At 43.0% G+C, this 23,742-nt stretch overlaps 1 protein-coding gene across 1 annotated transcript in view; it reads right to left on the bottom strand.

Moving 5' to 3' along the window:
• Positions 1-23,742, bottom strand: part of Stx8 (syntaxin 8) — a 229,475-nt gene that overhangs the window by 88,843 nt on the left and 116,890 nt on the right. Inside the window, exon 7 of the mRNA XM_051168484.1 lies at positions 3,616-3,717. Within this exon, the coding sequence (XP_051024441.1) occupies positions 3,616-3,717 (102 nt within the window). The remainder of the gene's footprint in view (positions 1-3,615; positions 3,718-23,742) is intronic.

Here is a 23,742-nt window from a genome sequence, read left to right as displayed (position 1 = left end):
CTGGTACCAAAAACGTACACTTATTTTTTAGTGTCATTTATTTTCAATTTATAGAAGCCCAATTTGGTACCTTTTCAAATAATTGATATTACTTTTTTTTTTTTTTATAGTTTTCTGTTCTATTTAGGTACTTTGCTTTTAATTTAAAAAGCAAAACTGAGGGGCTGGAGAGAAGGCTTGGTGGCTAAGAGCACTGGCTGCTCTTGCAGAGGACCAGATTTTGGTCGCTAGCACACACATGATACCTTACAACCATCTGTAGCTCCAGTCCCAGGGGATCTGATGCCTTCATGGGCACCAGGCATGCATATGGTATACATACATATGTACATGCAGGGAACACTCAGACACAACAAAATGAAAGTAAATAAACAGTTCAAAATGTTAAGTCGAGGGGCCAGTGAGATGGCTCAGGTGGTGAAGGTACCCATTGCAAAGCACCATGGCTTGAGCTCAATTCTTAAGACCCATATGGTGGAGAAAGAGAACCTGCGTCCACAAGTGTCCTCTGACTTCCACGCATGCATTGTCCCACAGGCACCCACCCACCCTGACACATACAAAATAAATATAAAGCCATTTTTTGTACTTATGTCTCATCAGCCAAGTACTACTGGTCTAAGCAGATTGAGTTCATGGTCTGAACTCCTGCTCTTTAGTGCCTTTATGTACGCTGTGCCATCTCCCAGGACAAAACCGATCTTCTCGGGGGCGTGGGACGGGGGCTTCTGAGTTACTTTCTCACTGCTGTGACTGAATACCTGAGGAAGGCACAGCGATGGGACACGCTTTTGGCCATCAGCGGGTGAGGAAGCAGAGAGAGGTGAACAGTGGCACTCTTCATGTTTGGGGTTTAAATTGGGACGGGGAGGACCAGAGCTCCCTCTTTTCTGCCTCCTGCTCTGTCTGGAGGTGGGTGGGTACACACAGCCTCATGCTCCTGCCACCAAACTCTGAGCTGCTCCCCCGTCATGGTCCCCGCCCCCACCCGGACTGTCCCCATAGCCACGAGCTGAAAATAACTACCACGTAAAGCTTGCGTGGAGCTGTTGCTCTGAGAGGCTGGACCAAGTGGGTCTCAGGCCTAGGGATTGGTTTGTGAGACGAACATATCAGAGTCTGGTGCTGCCAGTTAACGAAGGCCTAGAACGCCACAGAATGAGCCGTCCTGGTGGGGTCTGGGGTGAGTAGAGTGCTGATGACAGTGAAGGAGTGAAGGCAGGGCTCATGAGGCTGCAGACGGTCCTACGGAGGAGACTTACACCCGAGGCCGCTCCCGGCAGACTCTGGTAGCAAATCTGCCTTCGGTTTGTCTGTTTCACAGAATTCCAGTGAGGGTGAATGAGAAGAGGAGACGACTAAGTTGTTTGGTGGAGTTGGTTACAAAACAGTACAACATGCAGGAAGTGGTGTGGCTGCTCCTCCTGGCTTGTAGTCAAATTGACAGCAAGAAGAACAGTGTGAACATAGAAAGCTTGGCCAGGAAGAGGGCCTGGGCCAGTGTAAAGATAAAGCAGCTATGATTGTTAAAGAGACCGTGCCACTAGAGAGAAGCATGATGGGGCTGGGGTGTAGCTCAGGTGGCAGAGCACTTGCATAACACACACAAAGCCCGAGATTCAGTACCCAGCAGTACATAAGCTGGACATGGTGGTACACACCTGTGGTCCCAACACGTCAAAGGTGGACACAGGAGGCTCATGAGTTCAAGCCTGAGTCCAGTCTCTTGTGCTGGAACAAGAGGAAAAAGATCTTAAGGGCAACACCTACCCGCCACAACTCTGACTTAGGAAAACACAAAGCATTTGAGAAAGAGAAAGCCTCAAGTCAGAGTTCACTGAAGGTGTTCCTCGCTCAAAGACAACCAAACCAAACTGCCTAGGGAAGTATTTTCTCAGACTCAGCCATAAAGGCACACAGAGACAACTGCAGCTGTGGCCCAAGTAGCACCTGGCTCTATCTCAAGCTGGCAGGAGAACTTGGCCGCGACAGCCTCTATGTGGTGCTGGCTGTGCAGGTGTTGAAATGCAAATGATCATGGACGCATGCAGGCTTCTACCAAGTTCCCAGGGAAGGGAGAAACAGGAAGAGATGTCAGGTAGATTTGGGTTCTCAAGTCTCAGAGGAAGTGCAGTCCTGTGGGAAGTGCTCCTCTGACCGCCTCACTGGCACCAGTGGGCTGCAGCGCGGCCACCAGCTGCCCCTACAGTGGGACTTCTTCCTGCTTCCTGCCACAGAAAAGTGTCCTTTCTACCTTACCACTCTTAAGAAATCTCTGCCCCCAGGACTTTGTCCTTCATGCCTAGATTCTGAAGCTTCGAAGATAAAAGATGCGGGTTCCTTCTCACCACCACCTCTTATGATTTGATCTGTGCAAAAACCCGACTTTGATAGGCCTTGGTTTACTTATAAAAGAAGTGGACAACCTTGTCAGGATTACTTGTACAGGGATGGGATGTCGCTATACTTCTCACATGAAACAAACAAACAAATGTTGAACCAAGTGTGTGTCCAGATCACGCAACTTTTACTGTAGTTCTTTTTTATAAACATAATAGCCTAGTAGATCTGGTGTACCTTTATGAGACAAAGCACTGAATAAATATTAGCTGATGATTACCGCCGTGGCTCCTTGTCACTCACCTTGGGTCAACCTTTCACACAGGCAAGAGAAGTGCAAATTTCACAGAAAACTGTGTCAAAAATACTGTGCAATGATGAAATTCCCTGCATCTGAACTGCTACCTCTTTCTTCTTTATTGTATTATTACCTTTCTTTTCCTCTTTTCTTTTCTTTTGGTTTTTCAAGACAGTTTCTTTGTGTAACAACCCTGGTTGTTCTGGAATTTGCTGTGTAGACCAGTCTGACCTCAAACTCACAGGGATCCACCTGCCTCTGCCTCCCACCTCCTGGGCTTAAAGGCATGCGCCAAGAGGCCTGACTTATTATTATTTTTCAAGACAAGGGTTTACAACACATCCCCAGATGCCCTAATACTCACAGAGATCCTCCTGTCTCTGTCTCTTGAGTGCTGAGATCAAAAGTATGAGCCACCAAGGCTGACATGTCATCGCAATGAACAATGATCACCTCTACCTTACACCGCCTCAGTGGGAGCATCAGGTTGCAGGTCTGGAAATCAGCATTCTAAGTCTCCAGGCAGCCTCTTATATCAACATACGAATCCCTATTTTACATGCATCAAGAACTAAAGTGACTCAGCAGAGACAAAAGTACCAAACACAGGATACTTCAAGATGGAAGCTGCCCTTAGCTGTTCTACAATGAGTTCACTAATTAAGCTTATGGTTAAAAAAAAGAAAATTAGAAAGGAAACAAAACTGCCTTGAAGACACACAAGGCTTACCCACAAACTGTTAGACAAGCTCCCAAACTGTTCATTTCTATAAAACAGATAAGTCTCCCAATTCAAGAACCTTAGCTCTGTTTTATTTTGTCTAAATAAGACATAAGCATCTTTTAGCAATTTTGATGCTTCACCAGTTGGGATTGCTGCATTAGAAGGCCAGGCTCCTCTTTGTGGTATCAGAAGCAACATGGAGTACTGGCAGAAAAGCAAGCCACAGGCAGCTGGAGCGACGGCCATCTCTTACCACAGGAAGCTGACTTTCGGTCCACCAGGGTCACTCGCCTGGCTTCGGTGCGGAGCTTCTCATCTGTGTTCTCCACAAGGTTGGCAAGGTCGTCGATGATCTCTAGGATGGAAAGCAGGGATGCTTAGTTACCTCTCCTCAGTTCTCACACCCCAGCTCCACAGAATAAACTCGCAAATACACTTTGAGAACTACAGCTCTTGTTCAAAAAGGCAAAAATGAAAATAGGAAAAAATAGCAATAAAGAGTAAAGCTGCATGGACAACACAGCTCAGCAGGTAGAGGCACTTGCCACACAAGCCTGGCCACCTGCGCTTAATCACTGACATAAAAGTAGGAGAGACTAACACTACAGAGTTGTCCCCTGGCCTCCACCTGCCCCAGTGTGTGTGTGTGCACGCGCATACAAATTCTTATAAATTAGCAAGAGCGTGAACCAATTTGTCTGTTTTTAAACCTCATTTAAAACCATACTGTTACAGGAAACAGAAACTTCAGCAATGGGGGAGTGTGTGACTGAGTTCAGCTTAGGCAGATATGGAAGACTTCAGCAGTGGCCCTGGCAACTCATGAGCAAACTGACTAACTGTGCAAAAGACAAGTCAAGGACTAGAAGCCAGAGATTCTGATACAGAAGACATTGGCTAGAACAGAATCCATTTAAATACTGGACAAGTACCTATCTGGATTAGGTAACACAAAGGTATACACACATGACAACACAACCACAACTAAAGAGCAACATGGGGGAAAGGGGAGAAAGCATTAACTTTTCATTCCTCACAGCAAGTGTTAATCCCACAGATGAGAAAGACCACTAACCCAAATCATGGTCAAATTAATTAAAGCAAGCTTTTAAAATCATGTACATGGGCTGTCTCTCCATAAGCTGGGGTTCAAGAGATCAGCATTGGACATGGGGAAGATAAGATGAAGGTTTATATAGCCCAGGAGCGGATGTTTCCAAATGGGGATTTGGTGACAAATAGGTGGGGTTACAGAAGCAGAACAAGGTGGCCATAACAACCTCCTGAAACAGAGACATGGTTGCAAGGTGGCCATAACAACTTTTTGGAACGATGGCATGGTTGTCAATTCCTGGACCAGACAGTACAGAACCATTTGTAGCTAAGGTTATAGGTAGGGCACAGTCCAATCCTTAAGAAACAGATCTAATGAAACTAGTTTGTTTTATTATAAGATGGCTTTTAAGCCCAAGACAGAGGCAGGCTGGTTTATTACAAGTCACAGTAAGCTGTAAAAGTTAAATACATAGTAACATAACTTTTAAAATCATTAAAACCTCAATGTTTTATGTCATTTTTGTGAACATTTAGTAATTCTTACCACTTAGTAATTACTGCCTCTTTAAAGATCCTTTCTATAAAGTTCTTTTTTATGCTAATCTTTAAAAGGTGAAATTAAGCCCATCTAAATGTATTTTAAATGACATTTAAAATAGCATATATATTAGAATCTTAATTACATGAAATTATTTCCCTCTATTCTTTGGTATTTGCATGCCTATAGGGATACATGCAATGGTAGAAATGAAGGCTAATGACAATTGCTCACAGGTGGTGGGGTCTTCTGTCACTGTATTCTTCCTCATGTTTCCCCGGATTGCCCAGACTAATGTGCAGCATACACTATTTCTGCAGTTGAGGCTTTTCTCCTGCCTCACTGTTTTAAAGGCTAATTTGGAAAGGAATTGTTCAATGTGAGTCACCATTTCTCTTAAAGCATGAAGTCATACAAATGAGGTCCAAGTTTCCTGACTGCGAGCAGGGAGGTTACCATGGAAGGCCCGTACTGTGACAAGGCAGAAAAAAAGGGAAGGCATGCAAAGTACGGCAAAGGCACAGGAGAGTGGTGCCGTGCCTCCTTCAGCCTCCCACACATCTCAGGGCCTCTCTGTACTCAGAAAGCCCAGCTAGGGCTTTGTTTGTTTGTGCGTCTCTCATTTCCAGAATGAACAGAACACAAACTTCTACTTGTCCCTATGTCTCCCATGCCTAGAAGAGGGTCAAGAACAGAACGGGATAAAATAAAGGTAAGCCATAAAAGCAATGGGTGAGCGGAGCTCGAGATAAAACCTTCCAATAACTTTAAGTCATTTAAGAGTAAACGGATGGAAGCCAAGTTTGTCAATTATCTATAAGTAACGCCTGCCTAAGAGAATCATCTACTCCTCTGGAACAACTCATCCATAATGCTCGCCTGTGCTCGGTGACAGCTCCCTCTGGGGTTTCTTTCCATCAGCCTAGAGCAGTGGGTACCGTGCACATCAGATGCTTACATTACAATTCAAAACAGTGGCAAGATTATAGTCACCAAGTAGCACCAGAGATAATTTTATGGTTGGGGGGTCACCACAACATGAGGAAATATATTAAAGGGTCACAGCATTTGATGGTTGAAACCAACGGCCTAGAGTGTGACCCCCCGCTCTGGTCACGCAGCGCGCTTTGTATTCTTACTGAGTAACACTGCCATGGTGATTAGATAAGAGACCCTTTACTTAAACTAAAAGCCTGAAATGTGAGCCGGGCACAGTAGCTCACACTTGTAGCCCTAGCACTTGAGAGGGTAAGGCAGGAGGAGGGCTGCAAGTTTGAGGCTAGCCTGGGCTACAGAGTGAGCCCAAAACAATCAAATAAAGAATCCTGACCTACTTACAAATGTTTTCTCAGAGCTTCAAAGACAGAATTGTTCATCCCACCCACCTTGACTCCCTCCCTAGAATGTTCTCAATACTGTCAGTCACTTACATTTTATTACGAATATCCTATTAAACTACTAAAACTGTCAGTGTTCCTAAACCAATATCCTAATTTATCCACCTGTTCCTAGGCCTAAATGTGTACAATACGGGTAGAAGATGAAACAGCGGCTTATTATCTCACCTTTCATTAACTACTATTTAAATAGCTGTATGCAACGAACGACTGCTAAACAGAACTCTACAGGGATAGGTGAATGGAAGGAAGGGAGGAAGGGAAGGAGGGAAGAAAACCCACATGTTCACTCTACCAAGATGTATGGCTCAAGAAAAAATAATCCACAAAAGAAACAAAATGAAGTATTAAAGATTCATGAATCATCTAAAGAGAAGAGAGGAGGCACAGAAGAGCAAAAGGCAGGCTGGACAGAGAAAATTAACTCTCTAGATGGCATATGTAAACCTAATTATAGCAACAACCAAATTGAGTGTAAATGCTGGGAGCTTGAGGCGGGCAGATCTCTGTGAGTTCAAGGCCAGCCTTGTCTACATAGCAAGGTCTATAACAGGCCAAAAGAGAAAGGGACACTGTCTCAGTCAATAATAAAGGAAAAAGAAAATATCTCATTGGTTGTGAATTTTGAAAGCCACTTTTAAATTATATACAGGACCAAAATGAAACTACATGAGAAAGAAGATACACCGAACTCAGAAAGATAACTGCTAGAGATTAGATGTTTGGGCTTTTGGGAGTGGGGGTGAGACTATGTAGCTCCGGCTGTCCTGGAATATCCTATGTAAACCAGGATGGTTTTGAGCTCACAGAAAGATCCACCTGCCTCTGCCCCTTGAGTGCTTACATTAAAAGTATGTGCCATTGGGGCTGAAGAGATAGCTCAGCATTTAAGAGCACCGGCTATTCTTACAGAGGTTCTGAGTTCAATTCCCAGTACCCACATGGTGGCTCATGACCATCTGCAACTGTAGCCCCATTTGACTGCAGTCACATGGGGTCGGTCCACTGTTCTCTTCTGGTATGCATATATACCCAAATACATAAAATACATACTTAAATAAAACTAAAAAAAAAAAAAACAAAAAACAAAAAAACCTAAAAACCGAAGTGCCTAGAGCTGGGTGGGTAGTGGTAGTGTATATCTTTAATCCCAGCACTTAGGAGGCAGACAGGTCGCTGAGTTGAGGCTAGCCTGGTCTACAGGGTAAGGACCAGGGCAGCTAGGGCTACACAGAGAAACTCTGACTCAAAAACCAAAAAGACAAAAAGCAAACCAACAACCAACCAGACAAACAAAAGAACAAAAAGCATGTGCCATTATCCCCAGCCGAGATTGAATGTTGATATGCCTTTAGCATTCTTATTTTTATTCTAATTATTTGCATATTTATTTATTGTTGGGGGCACAAATGTGTTACAGCACACATATGCAGGTCAGAGGACAACTTGCTTGAGTTGGTTGTGGGGACTGAACACAGGTCCTCAAGCTTTATAGCAGGTGCTTTTATGTGCCAAGCACCTTGCTGGCTCTAAAACTCTTATTTTGAAATGTAGTTCCCAATGTGCTTTTGTTTGGAAGTGAAGCATTTGGAAGGTGAAGATGTCATGAAGGTGGAATCTTTATTTTTTTTTTTTTCTTGTTTTTTTGAGACAGAGTCTCTCTGTGTATCCTTGGCTAACCTGGAACTCACTCTGTAGACCTGGCTGTCCTCAAACTTAGAGATCTGCTGGCCTCTGCTTCCCAAGTGCTGGGATTAAAGGTGTGTACCACTGCTGCCTAGCTTGAAGGTGGAGTCTTTATGAATGAATGAATATCACACGATGCCTGGAATTCATGTCCTATGAAAGAGGCATCAGCTCCCTTGTCTATTCTGTTGCACAATGTCATAGTAAAAACATCTGTGTATGAGTCAGAAAATGGACCTGGCCAGACATGGAACCTGCCTTGACCTTGACTTCCCAGCCCCCACAGCTGTGAAAACTAAGGTTCTACTGTTGACAAGTCACTCAGTGTGCAGTGCTTTGTTACAGTGGGCTGGGCAGGGCAAGTCAACACAGCATACAAGTCCTAAGACGCAAGTGGTGCAGTAACCGGAGCAGCTGCTGCTTCTCACTGCACACAGATCACTGAGGACCGAGGACCGACGACACAAGATCATCTGCATCACAAGAGATGCAGAAACAGAACCTGGCACCTGATGTCCAATCGCCACACCAATCCTCAGCCAAACAGGACCAAAGAGACACCTTCTCAGCCTGATGAGGAACACCAGTGAGTGGTTTTCAGAAGCAGGAGGGTGCCCAGGAGATCTGCTTTGGTTACATCTGTTGGGTGTTTTCCTAGGAGTCCTGTATTGTGTAATATAGGAAGAAAAAGGAAGGCAAAAGGATCCGAAAGGGAGATGTAAAGCTATATACTTGCAGATAACATGATTTTGTACACAGAATCTATTTAGAACCTGTGAGAATTAATAAGTAAATTTATAACAGAAAATTTTTTTGTTTTTTGTTTTTTGAGACAGGGTTTCTCTGTGTAGCTGTGGCTGTCCTGGACTCACTTTGCAGACCAGGCTGGCCTTGAACTCACATCGATCTGCCTGCCTCTGCCTCCCAAGTGCTGGGATTAAAGGCATGCACCACCACGCCCAGTCCTTATAACAGAATTTTAAATTACATGTATTTATTGTATGTGTGTGTTTGTGTGTGTGTATGCATACATATGTGCCCATGCACACACAATTAGTCAATTCTCAACACAGGCATTGACAACAAAGCCAATCAAAAGGGAAAAGCAGTCCTTTCAACAAATAATACTGAAACATCTGGATATGTGCTTGTATAAATAGAAGGGCTTTACCTTCTCCTCCCCGCCCCCCTTCTCCCTCATACACTTGAGATGGTTCATAGACCTGTCAACTCTGGGATAGAAAAGCTTCTAGAAGAAAATGTTCATAGTTATCTATAGTTCAAATTAACCACATATATGCTCTCTAAAGTGTGGACAAATTGAATGACATGAGCAGGCACAAGTTTCTTGGACAAGAATTGTATACTAAAATAAATAAATAAATAAATAAATAAATAAATAAATAGGTCAGATGTCATCAAAATTAAAATTGCTTCTTATCCAAAGATGCTGTTTCAAAAATGGAAGAACAAGCCACAGAGTGGAAAGAACGGTGTCTCCAGGACCTGTAACTGACAGACTATTTGTAGCTAGAATAAAGATCCACTGCACTACGCAGAACAAAGAAGAGAGATGATCCTAACAAGGCCTTACAACAGCCCACATTCCCCAACAGATGCTTTCCAAAAGAAAATACACAAAAGCCAAAAGCCAATATGCCCTTAAGAAGGAGCCCACAATGTCAGTCATTAGGAAATGCAAATTCAAACCACAGTAAGAGATGCTCCCCACCCACCCACTGGAATGCTAAAATTAAAGGTTGCCAATGCTAATTGCTGGGGAGATAGGGCACAAAAGGCCCTGTGGAAGAGTTTATCTACTCAATCAAGTCATCCATCTGTGTTCCCACATACAGTCTTCATTCCTAAGTATTTTATCAAGCAGAAGCTTTCCCTACAAAAAGACCTGAACAAAAAATATACATAGCACCTTTATTCATTAGAACCCCAAACTAAAAATGGCCCCAAACACCCATCAATCTAAAGTATATCTGTAAAATAGACAGTGTCCTAGGCTGAGGGTGTAGCTCAGTGGTGCACACTTCGCCCAACACACACAATTACAACGCCTTAGTCTGATCTTCGACACCACATAGAAGGACAACATTACTAATCAATGCAACAACCATAAGCATCTCAGAAGTTTTGCTAAATAAAACACAGATCAACAATGCTTCGTGATTCCACTGACATAAACAGAGTGGGAGCAAGTATCTTTATTTTCAGTACTTTTGAGATGGAGACAGAAAGATCAGGGCTTCAAGTGCATCCTCAGTTACAAAGCTAGTTCAAGGCCAGCCTGGATTACTTGAAATCCTGTCCAAAATAAAAAAGAGAGAGTGCCAGAGGTGGTGGTGCACGCCTGTAATCCCAGCACTCAGGAGGCAGAGGCAGGTGGATCTCTGAGTTCGAGGCCAGCCTGGTCTAGGACAGTCAAGGCTACACAGAGAATTTTATCTCTAAAATGCAATTCCCCGGCCCTCCTACCCCCCCACCCCACCACATACACACACACACACACACACACACACACACACACACACACAGGGAGGGAGGGAGGAAAGGCAGAAGGAAGAAGGAACCAGTGTTTTACACTCGCAAAATTTTAGGCCTGCAAGAAGTCAGGTAGTAACTCTGTGGCCCCATCCTTTTTTAATCATGCCCCTGGAAGGAAGAAGGTCTTCCCCTGAGCATGTCACTGGCAGGTAACATGAAAACATGGGAGAAAATCAGTTCCTGAGTTTACATATAGTAGCCTTTGAAAGTTAGTGGTTTAGGATCCCAGCTTCACCCTCTGTGAGGACATTCTGCAGCAAGAGTTCTGATCTGTAGGGATAACTGATGCTTTGCTCTCATGCAGCTGATACAATCAGGATTCCATCATGTCTTACAATATTACATATTTGTAATAGAAAACTTGGGTTTAATATCTTGTAGGGGGCCAAGGGAAGTATCCTTATCCAACAATAAACATGCTAGCTATTTATTATTCTGTGTTATTATTATTCTATGTTAACATTTTATTCTATGCTAACTGAATTTCTAGATAGATTTCATTTTAGATTGTGAATAATTGGGCTGGAGAGACGGCTCAGAGGTCAAGAACATTGCCTGTTCTTCCAAAGGTCCTGAGTTTAATTCCCAGCAGCCACATGGTGGCTCACAACCATTTATAATGAGATCCGGTGCCGCCTTCTGGCCTGCAGGTGTACATGCAGGCAAAACACTGTATACTTAATAAATAAATAAATAAATAAATAAATAAATAAATAAACAAATCTTTTTCTAATGTGAATAACCATAAGCATGGTTTAAAGTTAAATCAACAAACATGTTGTAGGTTAGTGCAGTTAATGGGGATTTATACTGCAGGAGTTAATATTTTAACAGGAACAGGTTCCCTTACCATTTTAGTTGGTAAGCCTCTGGTTAGTTTTATTTTGTGTGTGTGTTAAATGTATAAGCTCAAATAGGTGCGTGCATGTGTGCATATAGGTGCATGTTTATGTGTGGGCAGAAGCTTGTGGGGGCCAAAGGTTGACTTCCTGGGTCATCCTCTACTTGGTTTCTTGTTTTGTTTTTATCAGTGTGAGCTGTGTTTGTGTGCGTACATGTGTATGTGTGTGAGTTTGTGATGTGAAGGGCACATCCATGCGCCATAGAGTGAATATGGGGATCAAAGGACAAGTTTGTATCTATCTTTTTAATTTTAATTTTTTAAAGATTTATTTTATGAATGTAAGTACTTTGCCTGTATGTATGTCTATGTAATGCATGTGTGCTTCATGCCCACAGACGTCAGAAGTGGGCATTGGTCCCTCTGAAACTGCAGTTAGGGACAGTTCTGAGGTACCATGTGGGTGTTTGGAACCAAACCTAGGTCCTCTGCAAGAACAGCAAGTGCTAACTCCTGAGCCATCTCTCCAGCCCCCTCTTCTTCCTTTTCTGGGTCAAAGTCTCTCACTGAACCTGTCATTCTCTCTTGCAGCTATGAAGGTGACCACTGAGTTTCTGGGATCCACACATCGGTGCCCCCGGCACTAGAGTACAGACATATACCACCACACCCAGCTTTTTAAAAAAGACTTATTTTATGTTTATGAGTACAATATCTTTATGCACACCAGAGGAGGGCACCAAATCTATTACAGATGGTTGTGAGCCACCGTTGATTGCTGGGAATTGAACTGAGGACCTCTGGAAGAGCTCTTAAGCACAGTGCTCTTAACAGCTGAGCCATCTCTCCAGCCCCACACCCAGCTTTTGTGTGCACACTGGGGACCTGAATTCAGGTATTCATATCTAAGCTCTTTGCATTTTACCAACTAAAGATGATTATTGCATTTTAAACATGTGTGTGTGCATGCATGTGCATGTACATGTTTACATGTCTACAAACATGACATTGAAGACATTTAGTCAGAGGACAGTTTTTCTCCTTCCACCATATAGAACCCAGGGATCAAACTAAGGTTGTCAGGCTTGGTGTCAAGTGCCCCCAATTAATTTGGCAATTTGATTTTTAATGTCTAAAACTAATTAATGGCAATTTTTCGATATTTTATTAAGTGGCATCAGTTCTGAAACTGGACAAGTAGAGGCTAGGAGAATTTGGAGATGCCAGGAAAAGCCTAGGTTGCACTAGATGGAACAATGGAGCAATCCCAGAGAAGGTTTCAGAAAGGAAACTGTAGAAAGTTCTCCACATCCTTAGAGGGTGTGTGTGATCATGTCCAAAGTGCTGCTACACAGGGGACAAGCACTAGGAACCGAACACACAAAGATCACGATGATGCTGTGTTTCTGACCCAGCCATCATAGCACTGGGGAACGTGAGAGTGGCGCACGAGGAGAACTGGCAGAAGACGTGCCTGAGCATTCTGCACTCAGGCCTCAGCATGGCTACGTCCAACCATGAGTGAGGTGAGGTAGCAAAGAGAGAACTTGGGGAAGAATTTATAATTAAAAGCAGAACAGAAAAAAGAAAGCATGTGCAGGAGAGAACAGACCTTTGCTAAAGAGATCACAGAGCTAGAAGGGATCCTGGCGCTAGTCGTCAGCACAATGGAATGCCATTCAGAGATCTTTGAGGCCACCTTCCTACCACAAGCCCGAGCACTAAAATGGCAAAAGTGGATCCGGGGCCAGGCAGCCTAGAGTGCTCCACCGTGGGCTCACTGTCCAAGTCCCCTTGCATTCGGACACAGTGTTCCTCAACCACCCCAGCCATGAAGTACATCCATTGTAACTGGCCCTGTTGCTAGGGAAGGTATAAGCAGTAAGCCCTGGCCACATCCCCATGGTGTTAAGACCACAAGCCTGCACAATGCAAGAACTGTGGGTACATAGCTGCCTCCACCTAGCCTCCAAGGGACATTGCTGACTATCTGAGGGCCAAGTAGAGATTTGGCACAAGGGCAGGGTTAGTGCAGAAAGCATTAGGGAAGTGCTGAGTGCAGGCATGGGAACAGAACCACCTTTAGACCCAGGGACTATAGATCTACCAGAGACTGGCCCCTGCCAGGGAGAACTGTCAATATGAGACTCCAAACTGCTTCTGCCTGGACTGAGCCCAGCACAATGGGGGTGGAAGCCTCCCCGGGGTCAGGGGGGCCCAACCTCCACCAGTGTGCCCAAGATGAGCGACATGGAGTCCAAGTAGACGATTTCACAGCTCTACTGTCACTTTCCCAGTTTGTGTTTGCTTGAGGCCAACCAATACTCCCACCGCACCCTGCTATACTCTTTTGGAATGCGAAGGTCTGTCCCCCCCTTGTTCTGCCACTATACTTGCAGATAGCTTGTTTGAAGTCTCAGGCTCACAGCTAGAGAGGATTCGCCTCAGGGAACTGGGCTGTGAGTCTCTCACCCACAGCCAACTCACTGAACACACTGGAGTCTTGAATTAGTGCTGGGACAAGACTTCGGGGAATGGACTGAATTCATTCTGCGTGTGAGGGGGACATGAATTTGAGACACAAACTATGGCTGGAATGTACCCCCAAAATAGAAACATTGGAAACTTAGTCCTCAAAGTCGTAAGTTGATGATATTTGGAGGTGGGACCCTGAGAGGTAATTGGGTTAGGTAAGACCATCAGAATGGTCTATTATTTTGTCTTCCCAGCATTTATGTCTTTGAATGTCCTCTTGGTTTTTTTTTTTCTTTAGAATATTTATTTGTTAACATTTGTCTTTTTCCTGTCATTCCTCCAATATCTAATTATATAGTTTTCTCTGGCTTCTTGAAATCCTGTGAGCCTGTTTAAGAAAGACGACACAGGCACTTTTTTCCCTCTAGTCCCAAAGGCTCAAAGTGTCAGAAGAAACACTCCAAGATGTGTGACATTCTCCTAAGGAAGACTCCAAACACGCTCCATTTCTGGGTTGGCAGTAACTTTACTGCCTCAGCTATGAAGACACTTGAGAGTTGATCACCTAATGTCTTGGAGCATCCTCCTGTTTCTGTAAGCAGGAAGTACAAACCAAAGACTCAGGCCTGGAGAGGTAGATCGCTGGTTAGGAGCACCGGCTGCTCTTCTAGAAGTTCTGAGTTCAATTCCCAGCACCCATATGGCAGCCCACAATTGGCTATAACTCTACTCCCAGGGGATCTGACATCCTCTTCTGTCTTATGTAGGCAAAAATCCCATACCCATAAAAAAAATAAGAATTTTAAAAAGCCAAGATGTAGGGCTAGAGAGATGGCTCAGCAGTTAGGAGCGTTGCCTACTCTTCCAGAGGTCCTCCCAGCAATGATGATGGTGGCTCACAACCATCTGTGAAGTGATCTGATGCTCTCTTCCAGAATACAGGTATGCATGCTGATAGAGCACTCACATACATTAAATAAACAAACAAATCTTCAGAAAAAAAAAAAAGCCAAGATTCAATGGGAGAAGCTAAGAAGCCCATGAACAGCGCGCAGATCTGATGCAAAAGCCCAACAGTTCCTAAAAACAACTGAGTGACGAACCTTTGGCCACTTCATTAAAATAGCTTTTAAAACATAGTGCATGCTGAAGTTGATCTTCTTGGTACATTTATGTTTACATAGTACACTAGAATAGACGTTAGCCCTGAGATCATGGCCTCAGGGCTACTGTCTCCCTGCACTCTGCATGACTCCGCGCTGCTGCCTCTTTTGGAAAACCAGATTATTCTAGATCCTCACCTCCACGAAGCCCCCTTAAATAAAGGTGTTTAAGAGCTACCTAGGGCCAGTGAGATGGCTCAGTAGGTAAGAGTCCTTGCTGTGTGACCCTAACAACCAGAGGTTCATCCCAGACCCCACGACAGAAGGAGAGAAATGGACTCCTGAAAGCAGTTCTCCTGTAGTCTCTACATGAGCACATCGTGGTGTGTGTGTGTGTGTGTGTGTGTGTGTGTGTGTACACCTCACTTTAGGTGTACACATACACCTCACGCACACACTTTAGGGGAAAAAAGTTAACTCTAGACTAGAAACAAAACCAACTGGCCACTTGAGAACTAGCTGTTATCTACTTGACCGTTTACAAAAGCAACAGTTAGATAGGTGATCTTAATCTGCTTCATTCTGACATAACTACTGTAATTAAGACTCGGCTTTTATAATGTATTTTGGACAATAACTTATTTCTATGTCTTCAGCTTTGAAGGGAGACAAAATAGCCTAGGTAGACACTCATTAAACTATTAACATGCTTGCAACAGAGATAATGGCAGATAATGTACGCTTCCCGTTGGGTTAAAGCCTTCCCTAGGTAGATAGCCACTGCCTTGTCATTCAAAGAATAGACCTAAAAGTAAAAGAGACAGACATAGAATGGAGACAAGATGCTAGCTTTCCATCCTGCCTTTTGTTGCCTTGTGTGCCCAAATAAGGAAGCAATGCTGTTAGCAAGGATGGCTTCTAAGTGCTTATTGTAATAGCGCGTAAACATTTAACAAATTGTTACGTTAAACCCATTGGTAAGAAAACCCAGCAATGCCTCAAGGACTTGGGTTTTCATTAAAGTATAAAGTTATTTAGTTGCATTAAAATATTTAATTTTAAAATCTTGTAAAAAGAAAAGCAAGACAGAAAAGAATCAAGTAAGCAAAAGGGATTAATGCTATAAATATAGGCTGGGGAAATCCTAGCACTCAGGATGGGGCAGGGGAATGCTATGGGTTTGAGGATAGCATAGGCCTCAGAATGAGGCCCTGTTTAAAAAATATATATTATATTATATTGTATTGTATTATATTATATTATATTATGTATGTTATATATATATATATATAATTTTTAAAAATAAAAGTTAAAGGAAAAGAAATTTTGGAGAGTAAAATTAAATTTTGACCTAAAAGTAGAGGCCCTTCCAAATAGAAGAGACAAGGCGAGGACGGCACTAGGAAGCTAATGTATGTTGTAAGCAGATGTGTGAAAGCTGGGAGCCGGTGAGGTGGCTCTGTGCAAGCCTGAGCTCCCTTCCCCAGGACTCATGGGGAAGCCAGAAGCGGGAGCACAGTGTCCGTGATCCCAGTGCCCCCTACTGGGGGCGGTGGGCGGGGACATCCCATCTGCCAGAAGCGCCCAGGGCCAGCTAGTCCTGCACATGCAGAAGTGAACAAGACCCCCTGTCTCAGTCAAGGTGGAGGGCGAGCAGCCACACCAGAGCTCCTCTGCAACTTTTCCTCTGGCCTTCACATGTGTGCCATGGCACACATGCAAGCACGCACGTGCAGAAGCACTGAATAAACACACAAGAAATGTGTTAAAAGTTCTAAGGATGGAATTCTATATACTGACAAAGAACTAGAATTTGATTTTCTGTTTGCAAGATTGTCTTAAAATAGTGATCTGTCTTTAATAACCCAGAACAGGACTGAACAGCTGGCCTGGAGAACAAGGATTTCACGTCCTCTCCCCTTCCTCAGTGGGCTATTAAAAACATAGTAAGTACATTGTTTCCAAATGCTAACTCTCTGCTTTCCCATTGAGTTAAACCATCTTAACTGTCTAAGCAGCAGGATAATGCTTGTCAAGAGAGTTATTTCTACTTGGGATATTCTTGTTAAATTATATCATAACCATTAAATTTAAGTTGACAAATATTTAAATCTATTTATAAAATTTGGCCTATTGAACAGAATCTTTGTTGTACCTACAATGTCCAGTCCCCTAGACTGACAGTTACGAGAACAAATTACATCATAAAACATACAAACATGGTTAAATTTGATCAAAGCATCTGGCTTCCCTAGCCAAAGACCCTCTCATCAAGTCTTCTAAATCTTAGATTTACCTTTTTTGGAAAATATCAATTATCTCTTTATAAAAAAGTAACTACTGAAGATCCTGCAAAAATGAAGGAAGGGTTATATGAGCCATCTCTGCTAAAGGGACACACTGTACACTAGTGTAAGGGACATTTTAAAATGAAAACCAAGACCTGTGAGTTGGTGACACAGACTCTGCACCGGAAGCTTGCAGGAGAGCAAGAGCTACGGAAATGGGGACAGTCAGCTGAGGGACCGAGCGGAGAGGACCCCAGGGTGGACCCGCCAGCCAGGGTCAGGCTCTTCCATCCGCCTCTGACGCTGCAAAACTTCAACAAAGACGCTCTTAAGATTCCTATTTCTCACCCCAGACTTGTGTCACTTACTCCTAAGGTCACATCCACACAGACAACAGAACTGAAGACGTCGCTGACATATCTACTAACTCTTACTTTTTAATAATGTGTTTCTTGATCCTCTTTTAAAGCTTGCACAGTTATTGCATGTGCCTGTGCACGCACAAGGAGACCGTGTCATGTGTTAGAAACTCCAAGGAGGCCATTCTTTCTTCCCACTGCGTGGGCTCTAGAGATCACACTCGCGTCAGTCATGGGGCCTGGTGACAATCACTTTTACTTGTTGAGTCATCTACCCTGCCCTTAAATCCTTTTACATTTTTGTATTTTAAACACTGTCTGAGATACTTATAATTTTTCTTAAACACTAAAAATCACGTTTTTACTGCAATTGCAAATGAGATTCTTGTTTCTATTAAATTCTTGGCTACCCTGGTCATATGTAAATCAAATCTTCATGTTTTAAAAGATTAAAATATAAGCCAGGTGAGGTGGTGCTCTCCTTTAATCCCAGCACTTGGGAGGGAGGTGGATCTCCATTAGTTTGAGGCCAGCCTGGTTTAAAAAGCAAGTCTGTTGTATTGAAAAAACAAATAAATAAGCAAGCAAACAAGTATAAAAATGTCCATGACTTTTATAAAGAGTTCTCTCATTATCCCAGTATAATTTTATTTAAAAAAGAAAATCCAGTATTTTTAACTGACAAGAGATTTTAAGCATATTTTAAAATTCTGTTTGAAATCTGGACTCTTAGAGGCAAAAATAATAAAAATTCTTCCCATTACGGAAAAGGGAAGAATACTAAGTGGGTCCGATCAACTGGATTACGATGGTGCTGATATTAAGACCACTAAGTCACCACAAAGTTGGGGCTTTGGGAGACCCCATAACACAGTCAGGCTTGAGCACCTTAGAGGAACTCTGACTATATTGATTTTTCTTGGGGATACCTTAAGACGTTGGGCTGACTTTCTCTATCCAAATTATACAACAAAACAAAAACAAAACAAAACAAAACAACAGAAACCCAACCAGCAGCTCATGATAACGCTCATGGTGTTTAAGACACCATGAACAGATATTTTCTGACTAAGTGTGTGGTGAAGATGCCCCATAGTAACGTTATCCAGGCTAAAAATAAAGTACTGAACAATATGCACATCTTGCCAATGAGAAGATCATCACAACATGATTCCTAGTGGGGCCCCACTTCCCTTTTGGAATATCAAATAAGAAATAAGATTTGGTTATGTCCACCATATTCTCACACACATGACCCCATCGTTCTTCATGTTATTAACATTTTGGGGGAGGGTGATATTTTGTTGGCAAGACTTTAAAGTGAAACTATATTGTTATCAGATTTTTATAAAATGTCACTATTCACTTATTTCCCCAATCTAAAATCTGACACAGTAACAAAATCATAGTACAGATGAAATTATCAGTCACAATAAAATATAAACATTTAGAAATTAAGGATCAATCTTGTCTAGGATTACCCTAGGCCCTCACGAGCTTCTAGCTATGGAATCAAACTGATCCAAAGTAAAACTAGCATTAGAAGACAGTTATCCCCAATACTCCAAATATCAACTAAAATATTCAGAGAACAAAGGACTGTAGAGGCAGAGGGGAAAATATGTATTTGATCCAGTTAAAGATCTTTGTGTTTTAGTTGGCTAAAAAGCCCATTTCTGGACTGGAGGGATGGCTCAGAGGTTAAGAGCACCAACTGCTCTTCCAGAGGTCCTGAGATCAATTCCCAGTAACCACATGGTGGTTCACAACCATCTATAATGTAATCTGATGCCCTCTTATGTCATGCAGGCATACATGCATGCAGAGCACTGTATACATAGTAAATAAATATATCCTAAAAAAACAAAAACCCTGCCCATTTCCATCACCTCTTACCTTACTTCTTTAGCTTATACTATGGTTTCGATTATCTTAATTTTAGGTGTGAAACTCCTACTATGTGTCATATGTACATGCCATGTCAGTCACAGGGAGATGGAGAAAAATCAGGCCAGTTTGACATGACCCAAGGATCCTGCTCCCCCTCCTGCCTAATGGCTTTGCCAACTATTTCTCTCTCCTGCCTACTCAATCCCTTCTTTATCAGCTCCTAGGAACAAATCTTCCTGGCACTGCAGGACATAAATAACATTTGACTTCTACATGTACAAAGCCAAAAACTATGAAGTTTCAAGAAAAAGCTACACTTGCATTTGATCCCACAAGGCTGATTGGCTGATCAAAGTTTCTACAGTGAGGGGCGGCAGAATGCCGTAGACCCAAAGCTGGCTGATCTTGGACCATCTGCAGCCCAGTCAACAGCCATTCCTTGGCCACTTCTGTGTCTACCTAATATTCTTCTGACTACCAGGTAAAATCTTTGGGAATGTACTAGCTGAAAAGACAGTACACTCACGTTCACCAACTCCAAAATTAATAATGTCGTCAGCTAGCACCTATGGCCTAGGTCAGACATTTCCCTGCTTTGTATAACTGGTCTACCTAATGCTCCTACAGATACATTTCAAGAAGTGCCTTGAATTTACAACTTTTCTTCTGTTCTGTTAACTAAAAATTTCAGGAAACCATTTCCACATTGGGGCATGTTATTTGGTACAACACAGCACTCACATTTGGTTTTAGAATAAACTATCTCTTACTCCCTTTGACATGAAGGATGTGTGCTGGGTTCTCCCCACTTCCTTCCCCCATCTCTCTCTCTCTGAGACAAGGTCTCACTATGTAGCCCAGGCTGGCCTCAAACTCTGATCCTCCTGCCTCAGTCCTCGTGTCTTGGGATTACAGGCCCATGCTCTGTAAACCTCTGGCTCAGTTAAAATTTCCAGTAGTTATAAAATATTCATCCCATTAAATAACCATTCATTAACTAGCAGCCTATTGTTGAATACTTTGAATGCTTTTCTACTTTTAAATCATGAGTCAATGAATTACTTCCTCCATTATCATTTCATCTTTTGTGTCATTTCCTTAACAAAGTGTGATTATGACGGCTTTATGGACTTTGAACCTGTCTGCCAAATTACGTTTTAAAAGCTCATGTTGCCAGTGCTGGTTGGTCTGATAGAATTTATTCCACTTGTCAGTTATTATGACCTCAGACGGATATTTCCTAAGCCAGGGAGCCTAGGGGAATTCCCACCCTGCAGACCACAGCTCTTAAGGTGGGAATTTCCCTAACCGCAGTCTATTAAGAACAAATTAAACACAGGCTTTGGAGTATAGGCTGGGAAACAACCAGCTGATTATTCCAGATTCCTGACAGTTAAGCCTCCAAAGAGAAATACTTCCTGGGAAGTATTTGCATTTGGTTCCAAGAGTGCGCCTTCATTTCTACTTCATGTTGATTTGTGACACCAAGTACTATTGCAGCACTGCCCGGAAAGGGCCACAGAAAGGATACACTGCAGCAGAGAGCATAAGGCAGGCAATGGTGCCAACTGGTGGGCTCTAGAATTCGTAATTCTGTTCTCATGACATTTTCTATTTCAATGTCAGTGGATTCTGTATAAAGGCAGATCATATGCTATTTGATTCATGTGACTTCTAGTCTTTTGTAGTCATAATGGACTCTGCAGCTATAAAGTCATCATGACTTAACATCACTAATAATACCTGGCATCCTTTTTAAAAAATTGTGAGCAAAGGGCGACTCTTAAAGCTACTAATTTAGGTGCTGGAAAGATGGCTCAGTGATTAGTACATTTGTTCTTCTAGAGGACCCAAGTTTAACTCTCAGCACCCACATGGGGGCTTCCAACCATCTGTAACTCTATACCTCAGGGCATCTGATGCCCTCTTTGGGCCTCCATGGATACCAGGTATACATGTACTGCATATATATATGCAGTGTATACACACACACACACACACACACACACACACACACACATGCATACATACATATATATATGCAAAACACTCAAACACACATTTAAATAAATAAATAGAAATTCCAAAGTATTGAAAGTATCGGTTTAACTCTCCCCATGGGTTCCTATGGCTGGCAGCTGGGGGGAACTCCTGCAGAATTCCAGGAGCCACCAGTCTCCTGTGGAGATGTTCCTTTGTCTGCTCACACATGGTGCGTGGATGTGGCAAGCAGGGGCGGGTCAGGTAGAAAGCAAGGGCTCCCCCGTGTTTTCTTTAAACCTTAATCCAAAGGCTTTCTTCTGGGTCTGAAATGTGTAACAGAAGCCTATGCTAAGATAAACCCTTCCCAATTCTCAACAGAGGGACACTGTGTACAAAGAGGAAACAGGTTCAAGAAAGAGTTCAAATAAAGGAACATCAGGGAATTCTCAAAAGACTGTTCTCCCCACCCACTTCCCCCATTTAAGACATGAAGTCAGTGCCACAAGCACAGAGTCACCATAAGGTAACACTTTCACATCACTGGCAACACTAAGACAGAGGCCTGACTTCAAAGAAAAACCACTGAAGGCCATTACTGTACATTAGGGGAGAGATTTGGAAAATATGTCCCAGAAGACAGGAAAAGGGCTTAGAAAGGACAAGACATGTTAGCAAATAAAACTGAGAGGTGGGAAAAAGAGCCAGGAAATTAGGAAAGATAAGCATCAAATAAGAGAAAGAGGATTTTCCCCTGATATTATAAAAACACGGAGTCTTCCTGTAAGAACAACCACAACGGAAGTTCTAGCAACATCAGTGGACAGCGCGTATCATTCATAGACATTCCTTTTGCAATTTCTAAGTTTCAGAATATAGGAACCACCCTGCAAGCATTTCAGATGGCGAGAAGGAGAGGAAGCTCACAACAAAGGAAGAAAACACAGCATCCAGTAAGTACGAGCAAACAGTGGGACACAAGACTATGATCTAAAGACTCAAAATCTAGCTGCTCTTACGCCGCGCAAGCACGAGGCCACAGTCCTAGCCACTTGGGAGACTGCAGGGAGGTGATGAGCCCAGGAGTTGGAGCCACGCGGGTAGGATAGGAAAGGCCCGTCTCCAAAACAAAGAAACCAGTCTTGAGGGGCCATGGTGTGTGCTCACAAAGAAAGAGTTGCAAGCAACTGTACAAGGAATCAGCGACTACTCGCCCATCTCAGGAGTGCAGGCAATGAGGTCATGGAAAAGGCACGAAGTGAGATCAAACTGCATAGGTTTGCTAAAGTGCTTAGCACCTCACAGGATGCAATCACTCACATCTCCCGGCCGAGGCAGGCAGCCTTTGGCCATTGTGCCCTTTAGCTGCCATTCAGTCACTCTTTCTTTCTTCCTTCCTTCCTTTCTTTCTTTTTATTTTTCCTCTTCCCATGTTGCAGTTGCAGTGAGGTTTGTGATGTCGCTGGCAGCATTAAAGAACTGTGCAAGTCGCTAACTGCCTGCTCATCTTTAATCTCCGCATACTCAAAACCACCCGAGCTGCCACAATGCACGCAGCACATGTTTTTGAACTCTAGGAAGATCACCTGGCTGCATTGTTTCATGACAGATGCTTATGTTAGCAACGCGAGCATCAGATCCGAACACAAACCAAGTGGTGGAAAGGCAGAACATAGTAAGTACCACATGCTAAACTCATTCCACTTAGCAGGACTGCGTGGTGGAGAGCATTTGCCTCACGCTGCACTAATGCTCACCGTGTGTGCCGCTTACATTTACAGAAAGCACGTGAAACTATCAGTGACAGAAAAAATTAATAAACGAGCCCTACGCCATAATGAAGACTGACATGTGCATATATGTATATACAATTTTTATATGCATGACTAGATCTGTATGTGTTAGAAAGCTTATTCTCTTTTTTTGTTTTTGCAAACATACAACATTTATGTCAGAAGAACATGTCAGAAGCATCTCCCCCCGCCAAGTACATTTATGTACTTGTAGCACTCATGTAGCACTTCCCCACCAAAACATTTTTAAAGTCAGGTGTGGTGGCTCACAATGATAATGCCAGAACTTAGGGGCAGGATAACTGCCACAAGTTTGAGGGTAGCCTGTGTTACACAGTGAAGTACCCTGACCTTAAATAGCATTTTTAGATAATAAAGAAATGAAGAGGGAAAAAGGAACTCAAATCAGTCGAGTCGT

The sequence above is a fragment of the Acomys russatus genome, chromosome 25 (assembly GCF_903995435.1).
Source record: "Acomys russatus chromosome 25, mAcoRus1.1, whole genome shotgun sequence".
In the NCBI taxonomy this organism is placed as follows: domain Eukaryota; kingdom Metazoa; phylum Chordata; class Mammalia; order Rodentia; family Muridae; genus Acomys; species Acomys russatus.
The sequence above is the reverse complement of the archived record's forward strand: the minus strand, read 5'-3'. Positions and strand labels throughout refer to the sequence as shown.